At 40.8% G+C, this 18,191-nt stretch overlaps 1 protein-coding gene across 3 annotated transcripts in view; it reads right to left on the bottom strand.

The window, feature by feature from the left end:
- The window catches only part of LOC132828192 (probable gluconokinase), a 31,722-nt gene extending 14,322 nt beyond the window's left edge, over positions 1-17,400 (bottom strand). For all 3 annotated transcript variants that reach the window (XR_009646085.1, XM_060845145.1, XM_060845137.1), the window contains exons 1-3: positions 17,302-17,400; positions 17,182-17,212; positions 467-553 (exon numbers count right to left, since the gene is read on the bottom strand). Coding sequence is in view for 2 of the 3 variants with exons in the window: in XM_060845145.1 (XP_060701128.1) it covers positions 467-553; positions 17,182-17,212; positions 17,302-17,339 (156 nt within the window). In the remaining variant the exon portion in view is untranslated. The remainder of the gene's footprint in view (positions 1-466; positions 554-17,181; positions 17,213-17,301) is intronic.
- Between the last annotated feature and the right edge of the window lie 791 nt (positions 17,401-18,191).

Genomic DNA, 18,191 nt, shown 5'->3' with positions numbered 1-18,191 from the left:
GCAAAATCTACCTCACTCAAGATGAGACTATTCTGTGTTTTGTATGTAACAACCTTTTAAAAGATAAATACTTTTAAAATCACACTAGTACAGACAGAATCTCTTGCTCCTGTGAAAAAGAATCAAAATGCTTTAAATTACATAGCCATGACTGCATCCTGTAAACAAATGGAAGAAAATAGTGAACAGAGTTGTACGGTGAGTTTGTGCTTTTACTTTCAAATCTTAGACCTAAAAGTTGATAAAAGTTCAGATAAGAGGAAGAAACTGCAGCAAATTTAAAATCCCACCCAACAAAAGGGCATTAGTGTAGCTTTTTTGGAAATCCTTTGACAAGAAATTGCGCAATAACTGCATCTATATTAAGTACAAATTTACAAATATCTTTTCATTTTGTAAAGATGAGCAACTGCAATACTTCCACCAATACGTAAAACAGTGATTGGATACAGGTAATTAAATATACCTCATCATCCAGTGGTATTCCATTCACCATCTTTTCTTTGTTTTCTTTAGGATGGTAGTCATCAGCATCATAAAATTTCCATCCCAGCTATTGAAAAGAAAAACACTTCAGAATACTTATTAATTTCACTTTAAATTTTGAAAGATTGCTACAGATGCATCCGTGAACAATGTTATTACTCTACTCTATCAAACAGAACCTAAGCAGTAGTAAAAATGTCATTTGGTCTTGTTTATCTTCTCTCAAGATGTGTGGTACAGTGGTAACATCCCTACCTCTGGACTAGAAGCCCAAAGTTTGAGCCCCACATTAGGACTTGTTGGTTATGAAAGGTGATTGCAACATAGCCAAAAAAGTCGATTATCAGCCTTTAAATTCTTCCAAAATGCTTGATGACAGGTGTTAAGAGCAGGAGAATTTTGTGGTCAGCCATGTAAAAAGCAAAAGCAAACCATGCACTACTTTGCCCACAACCACTCTTGATCTGCCTGAAATACTACTTTGTTCCAATGGAACTTCAAGGCCTAAAGCTGAAATTAGGTCTTAAGAAACAACAAATATAACTTGCAGAGATCAGTAAAATACAAGGGAAATAAGAATTCTGGTCTCTGAACTTGGAAGTTGCAAGAGAACCTACTTTTTTTTTTGCACTATGGTAAATGGTACAACTTATTTCAAACTTCAAAACAACTTACTGTAGAAATCTGAATGGATACTTTTATATTGAACAGAAACTGGTGGAACACTAATTTAGAACAGTGAAGTTACCTGTTGGCTTGTTGGAAAATGGATATTAGTTTACAAATTTAGCTAAAATGCAAATTGAAAAGGAACCGCTATGTGCAAATTAGTTTTTAGAAGACTGTGGAGATTGATGAATTTGCTTTGAGTATACATCTGAAGGGCAATGTTATTAAACAACTCAATATATAATCTGCTCATTGCAGAAATAGCAGGAAAAAAAACACTAAAAATACTGCGATCCAAGATCGTGGTGATCTAGGAATATCATGTAGCAGAGCTCCGCACCACAGCGCAAGCAGGACGAACTTTTAACCCACCATACGTGGACCTCTGCGATAGCCTGGGACTTTGGAAAGGTCGTGGAGTCCCAGCAAACTGTTAAAAATCAACTTACCCTGGTTTTCGCAATCCAGGGATGTCAAAGAAGGGAGGAGCAGCATCCGAGGCCGGGCTCAGGACAGGCCCAGATCCTCAGACTATTTCTTAACAGGCCCTGGTGAAGGAGATCATGAAACCTCTCGAGATGGTGGGTAAGCAGATAGAGAAGCTGGCCCCAATTTCTATCATGCTGCAGAAGCACGAACAGGAGACCCGGAGAAAAAAGGACGGATGAGGTAGAACGCAAAGTCACAGTGGTGGAAGTTGAAACTGGTTCCTCCAAGGATAGGATCTAAGCCCAGGAGACACAGGTCCATAAGTTGCTTGACCAAGTTGATAACCCCAATAACAGGGGCAGGAAAAAAAATGCAGATTCTTTGTTGGAGGGTAGGGAAGGTGAGTGGCCAACAGAATGTATTGAGGACCGGTTGCCAAAATTCGTTAACTTGGAGGCTGGAATGAGAGGTTTGAAGATCAAGAGGGCTCACCGGGTCATGCCGCAGAGGTCAGGTTTGGACCAACGTCCTCATCCTATCTTGGAGTGGTTTCATCACTATAGAGATAAAGAGAGAATCGTGGAAGCTTCCAGAACCCAAAGCCCCTAATTTATGGGGCTCTAAGATTATGTTTTTCCAGGACTGGTCAGCGGCGGAGATCCAGAAAAGAAAATGTTATGATGGCGTCAAAAGAAGACTGAGTGTGCTTGGAATCCAGTACTCTCTGGAGGTATCTGGCGGTGCTTCAGATCACCTGAGATGGATCTGTACATCTCTTTGATACGTCGGAGAAGGCAAGAGACTGTGTACAAATTAACAATCTGAACAACGTAGTATGTACAAATAGTTATTTGGGTATGTCTCTGCTTTTCTTTAAAAAAGGAGCAAGTTCAGTTGGGGCTTTCTTTTCCTTTTATTTTAAATTGGTCTACACTACGTTGTGGTGGTTGAGATGTGTACTTTCAATTTCTAAGTTAAACTATACCAAAGGAGGGGTGGGACACTAATTTTCTTTATTTCAAATTTTCTTTATTCACATTGTTATTCCATGATTTATTTTCTTTCTTTTCTACTTGCGTTTGTGGTGCGGCTTGAGCTAGGAGGGGAGACAATAGTTGGGATGGCAAGATGCCTACTTATGGGCAGTTTATACCTGGTTCAGGTATTTAAATGCCCTGGCTGCAGTATTGATAGTGGGATGGGATATTCAGTGTCGTTGGTGCTTTATATGTTGGTTTGTTTTTTGGTTTTTGTTCTATATAATCTTTGACAGCTTTGTAGGTTTGTTAACTGTAGTGGTTTAGTTTATGTAAATTTTATGTTCGATGGATCTTATAACAGTAAGACTCGGCGATTTGTGGTTTGAGTTCCCACTCTTTGGAATCTAAATGTTACTGCAGAAGGTTATGGGTAGTGACTTGATTAAATGGTGTACCTGGAAAAATTAAGGGGAGTCACTCACCAATTAAGAGGAAAAAGGTACTTTCAAGTCTTAGAAAGGAAAAGATGGATGTTGCTTTGTTACAGGAGACAGACTTGGAGCATTTGAAACTACAGCAGAACTGCTTTGATCGGGTTTACTTTTCATCTTTTAATACCGGAAGTAGGGGAGTGGCTATATTGGTTAGAAAGAATCTCCCATTTAAGTTACTAGGCATGTTAAAGACACACAGACGAGGTTTGTAATTCTCAAAGCCTGGGTAAACAGGGCAGAATATGGTGTTTTAAATGTTTAATGCCCTCCGCCTATACCCTCAAATTTCTGGTAGAAGCATTCTCCAAACTGATCAGTCTCAAGTCCCAGCATGTCAAGGGGGAGATTTTAATTGTCTCACAGATCCCACTGTAGACAGGTTGCACAAAGGCCCCCGATACAATCTGTACAAACTAAACAATTAGGGGATCTGTGTGTGGAGACAGGGTTGATGGACATCTGGAGGTGTCTCCACCCTACAAGGCAGGAATTTTATGTTTTTTTCCAATCCACACAGATATCACACCAGGATTGATTTTTTTCTGACCCCTGTGGCAACTCTGGATTTGGTGGCATCTTGCACGATTGGTAATATTCTGATTTCTGATCATGCCCCAGTGTACCTGTTGATTAAGATTAAGAACATTACAGGGTCCCCCCCGAGACACTGGCAAATGGATTCCTTTTTCCTTAGTTTGTGGAGTACTTCTTTAGAGAATTTTTGAGCGTTCTTAGACATTATCTCAGACTTGGTTAGTAGCCCATCTGTCCTTTGGGAAACTGCCAAAGCCTATGCCGGGATTAGTTATTTCCTATTCTGCCAGTAGGAGGCAGAAGGGTGAGCAGCAACGTCTCCTCAAAGCACAGTTGATGACAGCCAAGAAGGTTTCATTTGACAGGCCCTCGTTGGCTAAGTTCTAGAGGATTACGGCGCCGTGGTCTGCATTGAATTCAGTGCCCATGCCGGCAGCAAAGAAGCTTATTTTCTCAAAGCAAAGTTATAGGAGCAGGGTAATAGGCTAGACAAGTACCTAGCATATCTCGCCAGGAAATGGAGTGCCCCACACGCCATTATGGCGATTAGGGAAGGATCTGGGAACTTAACATTGACTCGAAAAAGATTAATGTGGCATTGCAGAGATTTTACTCTAAATTATACCAATCTAAGGGTGTGAGGAGGGGCGGGCCAAGATGGAGTCTTTTTTAAGGATCTGAAGCTCCCGGGCGTGACCCCCGAACAAGAGTCTTTTCTCAATGTCCCCTTATCAGAGCAAGAGGTGCAGGATGCTGTGAAGCAGCTTCAGAGGGGAAAGGCACCTGGTCCCATCGAATTCTATAAAGGAATTTATAAGCATATTGTCAGGCCCGATGCTCAACATGTTCAATGACTCGTCATGATCATCTCCCACCATCTCTAAGACAGGCCAATATTTTGTTTATTCTTAAGAGAGGGAAGGTCCCAGAGGACTGTGCTTTGTACAGGTCCATTTCAGTATTAAATGTGGACTTCAAAATCTTCTCAAAGACTCTTGCATTAAGACTGGAGATTGTGTTACCTTCTATTGTTACAGAGGAATAGATGGGCTTCATGAAGGGCCGTAGACCCTCCTATAATGTGAGGAGGCTGCTTAAATTCAAGCATGTCAACAACAGTCAATACAGAAACTAGTAATTTCTCTAGATGCAGAAAAAGGCATTTGACTGAATTGAGTGGCTGTACCTTTTTTATACTCTGGAGCAGTTTGGTTTGGACGAAGCTTTGTAAGATGGGTAAAGGTTCTCTACAGTGACCTTCTCGCTGCGGTCATCGCCAATGGGATATGATCAAGCAATTTTAACATTTTAAGGGGCAGTTGACATTGGTGTTTGAACCATTGGCAGAGGCCCTTTGCAGGGATCCCAATATATCACTGCAGAAGTGGGGTCAAAATTACATAAGGTTTTGTTATACGTGGACGATGTCCTCATTTTTTTTTGTCAAATCCAGCAGTTTCGGTGCCTTGCCTGATACAATGCATCAGTGCGTTTGGCACCTTTTTGCGGTACAAGATTAATTTTACAAACTCAGAGGCTATGCCTATGGGTGGTTTTATGAAGGAGCTAGGTCTGGAGGGTGAATATTAATTCCCATTTAAGTGGTTACAGCAGGGATTTGTGTATTTGGGCACATTCATCACTCCAGTTCTTGATCAGTTGTTTAAAGCTAATTTTGTTCAATTATTCAACCAAATCAAACAAGACCTTCAAATATGGGAGGTGCTTCTGGTCGGGTCAGACAGCGCTTATGAAGATGAATATTCTCCTCAGTTTGTTGTACCCTATACAGATACTTTGTCTGATTTTCAATAAGCAAACATTCAGGAGACTGAATGGCTGGTTCAGCTCTTTTATTTGGCATCGTAATCAGCCCCTTATTAAATCAGATAAACTACAATTGCCTCACAGATCAGGGCAGGAGGTTGGAGGGGGGTGATTTCCCAGACATTAAAAACCATCAACTAAGCTCGCTTTTATCTTATGTGAGTGATTGGGATTGTGGAGACCCTCCTTCAACATGGTTAGATATCAGGAAGAGTGCCCCCTTACTACCTTGCTGTTTTTGGACAAAATGAGAACGGTTAGGGAATATTGCCATAATCCAATAGTTATCAATACTGTTAAAGCATGGAGGACAATTCAGCAGAGGGAAGGCAATATTGGCCAAACATCTTCTCTTACACCTATAATGGGTATGCCTGGTTTTCAACCAGTGATGATAGATTCAGGGTTCAAACATTGGGCAGCTAGAGGTATGTCTTGTATGGGCGACTTATTTGAGGGAGACACAACAATGTCATTTGATCAGTTAGCATGGAAATACAAGCTATGTAACAGGGACCTCTAATTTTTTTTCCAAGTTAGGGATTTTTAAAAAAAAAGACACTTTTGACAGATCCCTACAAATCTCCCAGACAGGAGGGTGCACAGTGCTAAGAGTGCACTTTCCATCATCAATTGGGGGTGCCCTCTCAGATGAGTTTGATCAACTCTGCAGGATGTAGGAGAGAGCGCTAGGTGTTGAGGTCTCCTCAAAGGCATGGGAGGATATTTGGGAAAATGCAAGATAGATATCAATTTGCAATAGGTCCCACGCTTTACAGTCAAAGATTCTCCAAAGGGTCCACTTGTCTCCGGAACATCTGTCAAAATTTAAACCAGGGGTATCTTCAGCATGTCCTAAGTGGTATGGGCACTCTTTGTGGCAGCACAGTGCCTCAGTTGTTGGCACTGCTGCTTCACAGCACCAGGGTCCCAGGTTCGATTCCAGCCTCGGTCGACTGTCTGTGTGGAGTTTGCATATTCTCCCTGTGTCTGCATGGATTTCCTCCCACAGTCCAAAGATGTGCAGGTCAGGTGAATTGGCCATGGTAAATTGCCCATAGTGTTATGTGCAGTAGTCAGAGGGAAATGGGTCTGGGTGGGTTACTCTTCAGAGGGTCGGTATGGACTGGTTGGGCCAAAGTGCCTGTTTTCACACTGTAGGGAATTTAATCTTAGCCATCGTCTCTGGTCCTGCAGTAGGCTTCAAACATGCTGGAACTCTGTGGCAGGTGTAATGGAGGGGATTTTGGGTATAAGGGTGGAGAAGGACCAGATCTCTCTTCTTGGCCTGCCCAGTGTACTCCCTGTAGAAGTGCATGAGAAAAGACTTTTCAACATCCTCACTTTCTGCGCAAGAATATCTTGGGGATCTGAAAATCTCCCGGGCCTGTCGGATTGGTGGAAGATTGTTATGGAGCATATCCCCTTGGATTTTTTCACAAGTATGATACACCACAAAGCTGAGAATTTAAGACATGGCGGCCCTATTTGATTTGGTCGAATAATTGACCAGATTTGTTTGCCACACTAACAAGGGCTTTTATATAACTGTAACGATTGTGCTTTGCGAGTCCAATAAGCAGACAGGGGGAACTGCTAACGTATGAATATGTGAAAACTAATGCCCTCGATAGTCGAGAGTGAGTGTTTTGTTTGGCTGAGCAGTATTATTTATTAATTTATATGTTAGTTATATTATTTATTTACCTAAGTAGTTAATTGGAGATTTTTTAATTATGTACTTTTCTACACATACTTATATTTTGTATAGAAAGGAGGATTGGATTTTTTTTTACATTTTTTGGGTTTTTTTGTATTGTTTTGAATTGCATTGTTTTGCATTTGTTGTAATGTTAAAAAATCTATTTTTCAATAAAAAATATATTTAAAACACACTGAAGGTGAGAAAAGACATGTCAAGTAACAAGCAAAAAATTCTGGATTGAGAAAAGGACAGCTTGTCTCCTTGTGCAAGTATGCAAAGTGAATACAAGATGCTGTTTCACAGAGAGGAAAACTGAAGGAAGATGCCTCACTTCAGCACAGGACGGGCAGAAGTGAGGCAACAGGTAACTTATTTAAATGATCAAAGTTGAGCAATGCCACAGGTAAGGGATCAAAATTATCCAGAATTAATACTGTGCCCAAATTAATTCTGCTCATACAGGATTTGAGGATTCTGTAAAAGCAGAGAGATCAGCTACCATAACAGCTCCAACTTTGCCAGCATCTTGAATTACATAACTGCTATCATACCATGTGCCAGATACTGTTAAGGATATTTGTCTGATATTTTTCCACCTAACAATATAAGATGCAGCCAAAGCATATTTACTTTGGCCTTCAAACTTTCTAAACATCACAATAATTAACTATTTCCATCATGGTATTATTATTCACTTCTGACCTGACTTCACCTGCGACCACTGAAACCTGCCTGCGATTATCACTTATAGCCCTTCCCTCGATGCGCCCCCTTCAAAACTTAAGAAATTCATCTTTGGTAGACTTAAAATCTGTACAAATTTCTTCAGTCTACATTCCAAGTCCCATTTACCAGTTATCTCTGCATTCACATAACCCAGCAATATTCCCTTCACAGAATGCACTGATTTCAACATTCTCTTGGAATCATAGAATCCCTACAGTGTGGAAACAAATCCACACCAACCCTCTGAAGAGTAACCTACCCAGACCCCTACGCTATTATTCTACATTTATCCCTGACTAATGCACCTAACCTACATATCTGTGAACACTATGGGCAATTTAGCATGGCCAATTCACCTAACCTGCACATCTTTGGATTGTTTGGCATGTCCTCGCTCTTAACTTTTCAACCTCCTCGTGCCCAACATCTAAGCTTGCATCTTTTATTCTTCCAAATTTTGTCAACTTCCAACTCTCAACATTGTCCTGCCACCATTCTTTTTGCTATTCCCTTAGCTGTTATGAACTTTGCATTATTCTAGAAACTTCCATCTTATGACATTGACCCCCACTTTTAACTGCTTCTTCAAAGAATACCCATTGAATTCCACTGATTAAGTTTCCTAGCTTATTGTGTTCATTCCTTTTTTTTTGGTCAAGTACTTGAAAATCAACAAAGGTCTTGTATCAGTATCAAAGTTATTGCAGAATTCTAATTCCATTATGCCACATGAACTTTATAGCTTGCAATTACTCAGGTGAAGCAATTTTTTTTTCCAGCAAATCACATGGAGCTTTCCTTTGCTGTTCACCATCCCAAAATTATCCTTGCTCATTTTAATAGACAAGACGACAGAATGATTGAGCACATTGAATATAGCCATCATGCACAACCTGCATTCTCAGATTGTCCTCAAGTTATTCAATCTGACTAAGCTGAATACCACAGATAAGGTGCTCTGAATTAACAAAGAACACCATCCTCCATCCAAGTTTTGAAATGCAATGGGGTGCAAAGGTGCGCGGGGCATGGGGGGGAAAGCAGAGAATTAGCTAAGTAGGACTTTATAATTTTCAACATTTTGCAATGTTCATAGTAATTTCTGTTTTAAGATCTGTTGGCTTTGCTGCAGTCCTCTTAGACTGATGAAGTACAGGCCTACATTAGACAACAGCATTCCACTTCACTAGCTACAAAATACGATGTTATGGTGATGGAAAGCTCAACACTTTCACAAAATCTCAATTTTCTGTATTTTACATTTACTTTGACAGTCTCTAGTTTTTTCTACTGTCTTTTAGTATTTAAGGTATTTTGGAATGAAGATCACAGACCATACGAAACAGCTCCTTGAGCCTGCTTCACATTCAATAGGATTATGGCTGATCTGACATCCCTCACGTTCACTTTCCTGTAACCCTTGAATTCCCCCACTGATCAAAATTCGCTCATGCTCAGCTTTAAAATGTACATAAGTACTCTACTCCCGCAGCTCTCAGGCAAGGAATTCCAAAGATTCTCAATTCTCTGAGAAAAAAATTCCTTCTCTATATTAAAATACTGGCCCTTTATTCTGGCACTTTCCCCTCTAGTCCTAGAATCTCCCATGTTGGGAAACATAATTTCTTTTGACAAACTAGTGAAGAATTCTTTGTTTCAATGAGATCACCTCTCATTCTTCTGAATTCCAGTGAGTGAATTATCAACCTATTTAACCTTTACTCAAGACAATCTTTCCATACCAGGGATCATCCCAATAAACGTTCTCTGAACTGCCTCCAATGAAGTGATTTTTAAAAAATCACAACACCAAGTTATAGTCCAACAGGTTTATTTCAAAGTACAAGCTTTCGGAGCTCTGCTCCTTCATCAGGTAGCTACCTCGTGTAGGAGTAGCACTCCAAAAGCTTGTACTTTGAAATAGACCTGTTGGACTATAACCTCGTGTTGAGATTTTAAACTTGGTCCAGCCCAGTCCAAAATTGGCACCTCCACATCCAATTAAATACTATGTTCTCCTTGTGTATTGGGTGGCAATGACCAAGTCAGCTTCACCACTGAGAAATCTTGCATCTGCTTGCCAATCTGCTCATTAAAAGCTGAGAGGCGGGCATGAGCAAGTTTCTTGATGAATCCCAGGCTTTGAACGAGGTTACCAGAGGCTGCCAAAAGATCAAAGTCTTGAGAGATCAAGTCTGAACACTAAAATCCACCATACCAGGCGATCCAGTGGCAAGATGTTTTATACTCTGTGGAAGAGGTGATAGGAACTTAAGAACAAGGAGCAGGAGTAGGCCATTTGGCCCTTCAATTCTACTCCACTATTCAATAAGATATGATATTTCGTGGCCTCAGGTCCACTTACCTGCCCTCTCACTATAATTCCCTTAATTCCATTACAGTTTAAAAAATTATATTAGTTTTGAAAGCATTTACTGAGGAAGCCTCAACTACTTCACTGGGCATGCAATTCCATAGATTCACAACCGTTTGGATGAAGACGTACCTCCTCAGTTCAGTCTTAAATCTGTCCCCCATAATTTTGAGGTATACCCTCTTGTCCTAGTTTCACCCACCAGAGAAAACACTCCCTCTACTTCTATCTTATATATAAAATTATGACAGGAATAGATATGTCTACAAGATCCCTCTCATTCTAAATTCCAATTAATATTATCCCAGTCTACTTAGTCAACTCCGGAATCAACCTAGTGAACCTTTGCACCCCCTCTTGTGCCAGTACATCCTTTCCCAAGTAAGGAGAACCGTATGTAGTATTCTGGATTTGGCCTCACCAGCACCCTATACAGCTGGAGCATAAGCTCAATCCTTTAGCAATGAAGGACAAAATTCCATTTGCTTTAATTACCTGTTGCACATGCAGACCAAGCCTCTGATTCGTGCACAAGGACACCCAGGTCTCTCTGCACAGCAGCATGCGGCAGTTTTTTTTAACCATTCAAGTAATAGCCCTTTTTACTGTAATTCCTACCAAAATGGATGACTTCACATTTATTAACATTGTACTCCATCTGCAAGACCTTTGCCCATTCACTTAAACTATGTCCCTTTGCAAGGTTTCATAGTCCTCTGCACAATTTACCACTAATCTTAGTGTCATCCGCAAATTTTGACACATTACATGTGGTCCCCAACTTCAGATTTATGTAAATTGTGAATAATTGCAGTCCAAACACAGATCCCTGAGGCACACCACTAATTACTGACTGCCATCCAGAAAAGAACTCATTGCTTCCTAGTAGTTAACTAATCCTTTATCCTTGCGAATACACCTTTGTCTTATGCAGCAGCCTTTTGTGCAGTAGCTTGTTGAATGCCTTTTGGAAATCTAGATACACCACATCTACTCTGTCCCCGTTGTCCACTGTGCTCATAAAGTCTTCATAGAACTGCAGTGGATTAGTTAAGTATGACCGCTCCTCATGAACTCATACTGTATCTGCCCAACAGGACGATTTCTATCTAGATGCCTTCCTATTTTTCCCTTGATAATAGCCTCAAGCACTTTCCCCACATCAGAAGTTAAGCCAACCAGTCTATAATTCCCCAGCTTTTATCTACCTCCTTTCTTTAAAAAAAAAGTGGCATTACATTTGCAGGTTTCCAATCTGCTGCAACTGCCCCAGAATCAAGTGAATTTTGGAAAATTATCACAAGTGTATTTGCTATTTCTCCCAGCATTTCCTTTATTGCCTTGGGATGCATTCCATCAGGGCCAGGAAATTTGTCTCCTCTTAGCTCCATTAGTTTGCCCAACACTACCTCTTTTGTGAAAATGATTGTTTCCCAGTCCTCACCTACTTTCACGTCTTTGTCAATTACTGGCATGTTATTTGTGTCTTCCACTGTGAAGACCGACCAAAATACCTGTTCAATGTCTCAGCCATTTCCTCATATCCTACTACTAAAGGGTGAGGTCAGAGGTCCACACATACATGCACGAGTGTCTCCAGAATGATGTAATTGGTAGCAACTCAGCCTAACACAGCAGACAGGTCACCATTTTACTTTTGAGAAGAACATTTTTTTCCTCTAATCAACTTGTTCAAAAATGTTATTTAAGTGGGGCTTGATCTTGGTCTCTCGGCTCAAGAGCCTGACAGGTCACTATTGTCTTCCAGTTGAAAAACTAACCAAACTTGCTTACCTGCCAGAGAGGAAAGTACTTAGGAAGGTGGAATGTTATGGCTCTTAACTGTAACACACTGACCATATAAGGGTTTTAACTGGTGGTGGATCAAGAAGGTTCCTTATGGACCATCTCACCTAGAATTTAGTCAGGTAGTGAAAAGTTGGAGAATTTCTCTCCTGAGCCTTGCTGCCCAATTATTTGCCCTGATTGTCATCTCTGGGGAAAGATATGATGCAGTCTTTGTTATCATATTTGAACATAATCCAAATAGCCTTTAAAGGGACAGCAAAATGCAGCTTAAAAATTGCACTCATGATTTTAAATAACCAGAGTTAGACGAAAGAGATTCGTTGCATCTGATCTATACTGGCTACCTGTTACAACTTCATACAAAAGCTTCATGGAAAAGAATTAGGTGATAGCATTGCATATTTTAACATCTTACATACTTAATAAAAAATTGTATGATCCAAGAAAACATCAGTCTTTAAGGATATAACAATTAAAATTCCATTCATTGGATACTAAATCTGGCTAAATGGTTTAATTATTTAAAGTAAGGCAGATTAACGGGAATAATACAAACAGCAAGCTTAAGGACCAGAGCTGATTGAGGAGAAGCACATTTGCCTTGTATTCTGTCAGATGCTATCAAAGAGTCATTTCAGATTTCTCAGGCTTTGTGGAAAGATCATGGGACTATAGCCATGGAAGAATTACGTTTCCATTACAGTTCTAAGTTTGCCATTTATCATTTGATTTTTGTCTTTTTGTTAAGAGTGTCCTACTAGGGGTTAACTTGTGTAAGGATTATTTGAAGGAGGAAGCTTACAGCACAGAAAGGCACCATTTAATGATCATACTTCTGCCACTCATTCTAATCCTACATCCCAGCATCTGGTCAATAGCCTTAAGGTTATAGCACTTAGTACGTAAATCCTTTTAAACGGTTTGAGGTTTTTCACTCCCATAAAGTTGAGCAGCAAATTGCTTATATCTCCCCATTCTCTGGGTGAAAATATTTTTCCATATATTCCCTGTAATATTTCTACCATTCACTTTAAAATTGTGTCCCTTGGTAATTGATGTCTCCTCTAGGAGACACCAGGTCTTTCCTGTATAACTATGCCCATCATTTTGTGCACCTTAATTAGATCACCCTTCAGCCTCTTCTTTTCTAAGGGAAACAACATAATCTAACCTTCATGGCTGCAATTTTCAAGTCTTAGTTTTGCAGTCTTAGAAATCTCTTCAGTATTTTCTCCATAGCAATTATATCCTTTCTTTAAAATGGCAACCAGAACTGTACCAGAAATTCCAGCTATGACCTAATCAATGTTTTACACAGTTCCAGTACTACATTCCTGCTTTTGTAGACCATATAGTGTCAAGTAAAAACATCTATATACTTTCCTTACCACCTAATCTACATCTTGTAGACAGGTCCTTGAGGCACATGCATTGCAAGGTCTCTCACCTCCTCTACTCCGCTCAACCCCTCCTGTTTACTGTGTATTCTCTTGCTTTGTTTGTCCTCACCAGATATGTAACCTCACTTCTCTGGATTTAATTCCACTTGCCACATTCGCACCCACTGATATTATTCTGGAGTCAGTCATTTTCACTACTAATATTTTGTGTCATCTTTGTGCAAAATTTCCCCATCATGCCTCATTCCTGATCAAGGGCTTATGCTTGAAATGTCCATTCTCCTGCTCCTCAGATGCTGCCTGACTGGCTGTGCACTTCCAGCCCGACACTCTGACTCCCACATTTAAGTCAAGATCATGAGTACAGACTTCAGCAAGAGACCCAAAAAGGAGCTCTTGTTGGAATGATACTGGAAACCACTTCCCATTTGCAAAGACATGCACCTTTTGTTTCCTGCCACTGAGTCAATTTTAGATTAAACTCGCCTAAATTCCCTTCTATCCCATGCAATTTTACTTTCTGATCAGTTTGCCATGTGTGACTTTGTCAAATGCTTTACCAAAATTCATACCAAGACCTACGCAAACAGAGAAACAAGAGCTATCGGAAAATATGATTTAAACTAATAAGGGGAAAAGAGCAAACCATGGAGTGTAGGGGATAGGGTTGGGATTAAGATTATTAAACAGGTAAAGCGGTGCAAAATATTCCCGTGATACTGGAAAGATGCACGCAGATAATACGTAACAAGGATAGCATTTTGATATTCATAAACAAAAGTGAAAATCATTGGAAATTAATCAAGAATCCAGAACACTAATTGAAATGGAGAGACGTTACTAATAAATCTTGGCTTCAACCAAAAATGATCATTTTCTCCAAGCAGGAAGTTAGTGATGAGAAGTCATTACCTTACAATTGTTATTGAGTGAAGAGGAAAGTTTAGAAAAACGTTAGACAAAATTTGCTGGAGCATGGAATGCTTTGCCATAGGCAAAACACGAGACAGGCAGCAACAGCAACTTTCAGGGAAAGAGTGGGAAATTGGAAATAGTTTTGGATAGTTCTTGCAAAGAGTTAACAAAGATACAAAGAGCTGAATTACCTCTTGGGTTGTAAATCTCTAGGTACAGGGCGCACATTCTGGGAATTAAATATTCCATCCTATTAAATTATCAGCAGTGGAAGATAAGGATGGCTTGTGAAATAAAGTAATGACTATAATCATTGAATTTAACTGACTGTCATGAAATGACACATCAGACTAAGCTAAGTAATACAATTGGTTCTTTGATTGTGCTGTTCAACAATGATCTATTATGATGTTTGCAGCATATTAAGGACTACCAAACAGTCAAGTGGGGGGAAAAACACTAGTTTTACTTTTGTTAATCTTCTTTTCTTATTATGCATTTGCATTAGGCCACATTTAATGCGAATGCTACCACCTAGTGGCACAAAGAGCAAAGGTGTAATGCTGTTAAGACACGTGTCACAGAAGGAAATGACATTTCTGGAAATATTAACAATGGCAGCACCCTATCCAGCTCTGACTAGGCCAACCAAAACTCTGGAGCAAGCAGAGAGACAGTGGCTTGACAGGACCTCCCATCCCAGTACTCCTCCGTTCCCTGCTCTTGGTGTTGGCCTCTATCCCACTCCAGATGGGGCCCCAGCAACCGCCTTGCCTCCTGACTGCTTGTCAGCAACACATAGTGTCTGATGTTGACATCATGGCACATGGCATGCATCCTGTGGCCAGCTCAGGTCATAGGCCACATCTGCTCACAGGTGGTAGCCATGTTGTGCTTGGTATTCACTTGGCTTCTATTAAATCACTAATATGACCTCACCATTTCAGCGAACAATGCAGTTAGTGCACATAATAGAGGATGAAATGAATATTAATAATGGAAGTGATGAGTGTGCACTGGAAAGGCTGCAGAGGAGATTTATCACGATGATGCCTAGGCTGGAGAGTTTCAGTTACGAAGAGAGATTGGACAGACTGGAGTTGTTTTCTTTAGAGCAGAAGATTATGAAAGGGAACATGATTGAATTGTATTAAATTATGAAGGGCATAGAAAGAGCATACAGGAAGAAACTTTTCTCCTTGGCTGGAGGGATCAATGACCGGGGGCATAGATTTAAGGTAAGGAGCAGCATGTTTAAGAGGAGATGAGAGAGAAAACCTTTTCACGAACAGGGTGGTGGAAATCCAAAATACACTGCCTGTAAAAAAGAAAGTGAGGACTGCAAATGCTAGATATCAGAGTCGAAAAGAGCGGCACTGGAAATGCCCTGCAAGTCACGAGCATCTGAGGAGGAGAATCAACATTTCAGGCATAAGCCCTTTATCAGGAATGATGACAGGCTTATGCCCAAAATGTCGATTCTCTTGCTCCTTGGACGCTGCCTGACCTGCTGTGCTTTTCCAGAACCACACTTTTCATCACTGCCTGTAAGGATGATCGAGGCAGAAACCCTCGTAACATTTAAATACTATTTAGAAGGTATACAAGGCTCTGGGCCAAGTGCTGGAAAATTGGATCAAAATAGGTGGTTGTTTTGACCAGTGTCCGCATGATGGACTCCAAGGTCCTTTTTCTGTGCTATAGGTGATATTTATGATTATCACTCTAATATGATCTTGCTGGATTATACACATGTGAAGTGAAGTAAAACCACCATGATAGGTAGTGCTTCATAAACTAACTTTCCAGCATGACTCCATCTTAACTCAACATTACAATCTTGAGGACAACTAAAGGATGGACAAAGATTGTACTTGCCAGCAGTGCCCAAATTCTACAAAACAATAAAAACAAAAACTTGGAAATTAACATAACTTCAAACACCAGCAAAACAAAAAAATCATTAAAAGGACAATTATTAACTTATGGTTTGTTAAAGTTTATGGAAATGATTTTAATATACTGTGACAATATTAGTTCATGTAACATTAAATGTAGGTTTCAACTGCTCCACTCACTCAGCAACCCTTCTCCACAACTGGGATCCCACTCCTTATTAATCACTCTGCAAATCCCACTTCCCAAAGCCCACGCCCCCATATAAACACACAGCTGTTACTGTTCAATCACCACTCCATCCATACCCTCACCAATCCTACCATAAACCCACCCCTCTTTACAGCAGTTAGTCTGCCAAATTCTGAGGTTTCAATACACAGTCAGAAAGCTTGACAGCTGCTGTGAAAGGGAAGAGTGGGGTTACAGGGTGACAGTCAGTTAAAGGTAGGATTGGGATGATGTGGTCAGGGAACTGTGACCGTCAGAAATCTGTGGTATGTTGTAAGGGTTCAGGGGAGTTGGGGGTGGGGAGGTTTGTTGATTTTTTTTGGAGGAGACACAGTTTAAGATGTTACCCAGGAGGCAGACTAGGTTTTCAATCTTCTGGCTTTTCCTGGGTGAACACTAAATTAATCTGCCTTTAATGGATTCTTTCGAAGTGTTCAGGTGAAGGTGAAGATGAAGAATCAGCTGTTTACTGGGCAATTCCCAGAGATTGTTATGTCTAACTCCAGTCCTGCACTGCTCCTATCTGGCCTTCGGAAAATCCAGCACAACTTATCACTTTCTTTTCTCACTCCAGCAATGTTTGTTGCTTTACAATTGCTCGAGTAACTTGCTGACTGAAGAAAGTAAAAGGTGAATTAAGACAACAGCCTTTACAGGAAAGAAAACGAAAAATATTGTTTAATTCACAAATAATTGACAGTCGTACCTTATTTGCAAGACATGAGCCCACAGCGGTCCTAGGAGAGAATGAACATAATGAAAGCCTGGCACCTTTCGTATCATTATATTTATATTCCCATTCCCATCCTCACTCCCACTCTCTCACTTGCCGCTGCCGCTGACCCCCATCAGGATGAGGATCATCTCCCGGGTCCCTCCGCCCGTCGCTGCCTCCTTCCCCGAATCCCCGTTCACATATCACGAGATCTCCGGGACCCAGACTGCACGCTCACGCCTGCGCTGTCCTTCAGCAATAAATTAACCAGCCCAGCATGCAGCAAGACTCTGTGGATGGCTGTTAGGGGGACAGGAGATATCCCCTCAAGAGATGGCTGCGAACATCAGTGTAAAACCCTTCAATAGAGGGATAGTAGTGCTAAACCAATGCGTGCTCATCTGCAGAGTAACCATCAAGCAGGATATTTGACTCACTCCTTTATTTGTTCTGCAGGTGCTCTTTGTTTTTATTAGATTCCCTACAGTGTGGAAACAGGCCCTTCAGCCCAACAAGTCCACACCAACCCTCCGAAGAGCAACCCATCCAGACCCGTTCCTCTACATTCACCCCTGACTAATGCACCTAATGCTACGGGCAATTTAGCATAGCCAATTCACCTGATCTGCACATCTTTGGACTGTGGGAGGAAACTGGAGCACCTGAAGGAAATCCACGCAGACAGTTGCCCAAGGTGGGAATTGAACCTAGGTCCCTGGCATTGTGAGGCAGCAGTGCTAACCACTGAGCCACTGTGTTGCCTGGTTCTCCTTCAAAGATTGCTCCAGCTTTTCCTCACCACCATGTACCAACTAATTCCACTGGTACTCCAAAATTGAGCCTCATTGTTCTGCCTGACTTGCCTACTGAATTCATTAGAGACAAAAAAAAACTGCAGATGCTGGAATCCAAGATAGACAAGGAGGAGGCTGGAAGAACACAGCAAGGCAGGCAGCATCAGGAAGTAGGGAAGTCAATGTTTCAGGACAGGGGGTGGTTAA

The sequence above is a fragment of the Hemiscyllium ocellatum genome, chromosome 2 (assembly GCF_020745735.1).
Source record: "Hemiscyllium ocellatum isolate sHemOce1 chromosome 2, sHemOce1.pat.X.cur, whole genome shotgun sequence".
Taxonomy (NCBI): domain Eukaryota; kingdom Metazoa; phylum Chordata; class Chondrichthyes; order Orectolobiformes; family Hemiscylliidae; genus Hemiscyllium; species Hemiscyllium ocellatum.
The sequence above is the reverse complement of the archived record's forward strand: the minus strand, read 5'-3'. Positions and strand labels throughout refer to the sequence as shown.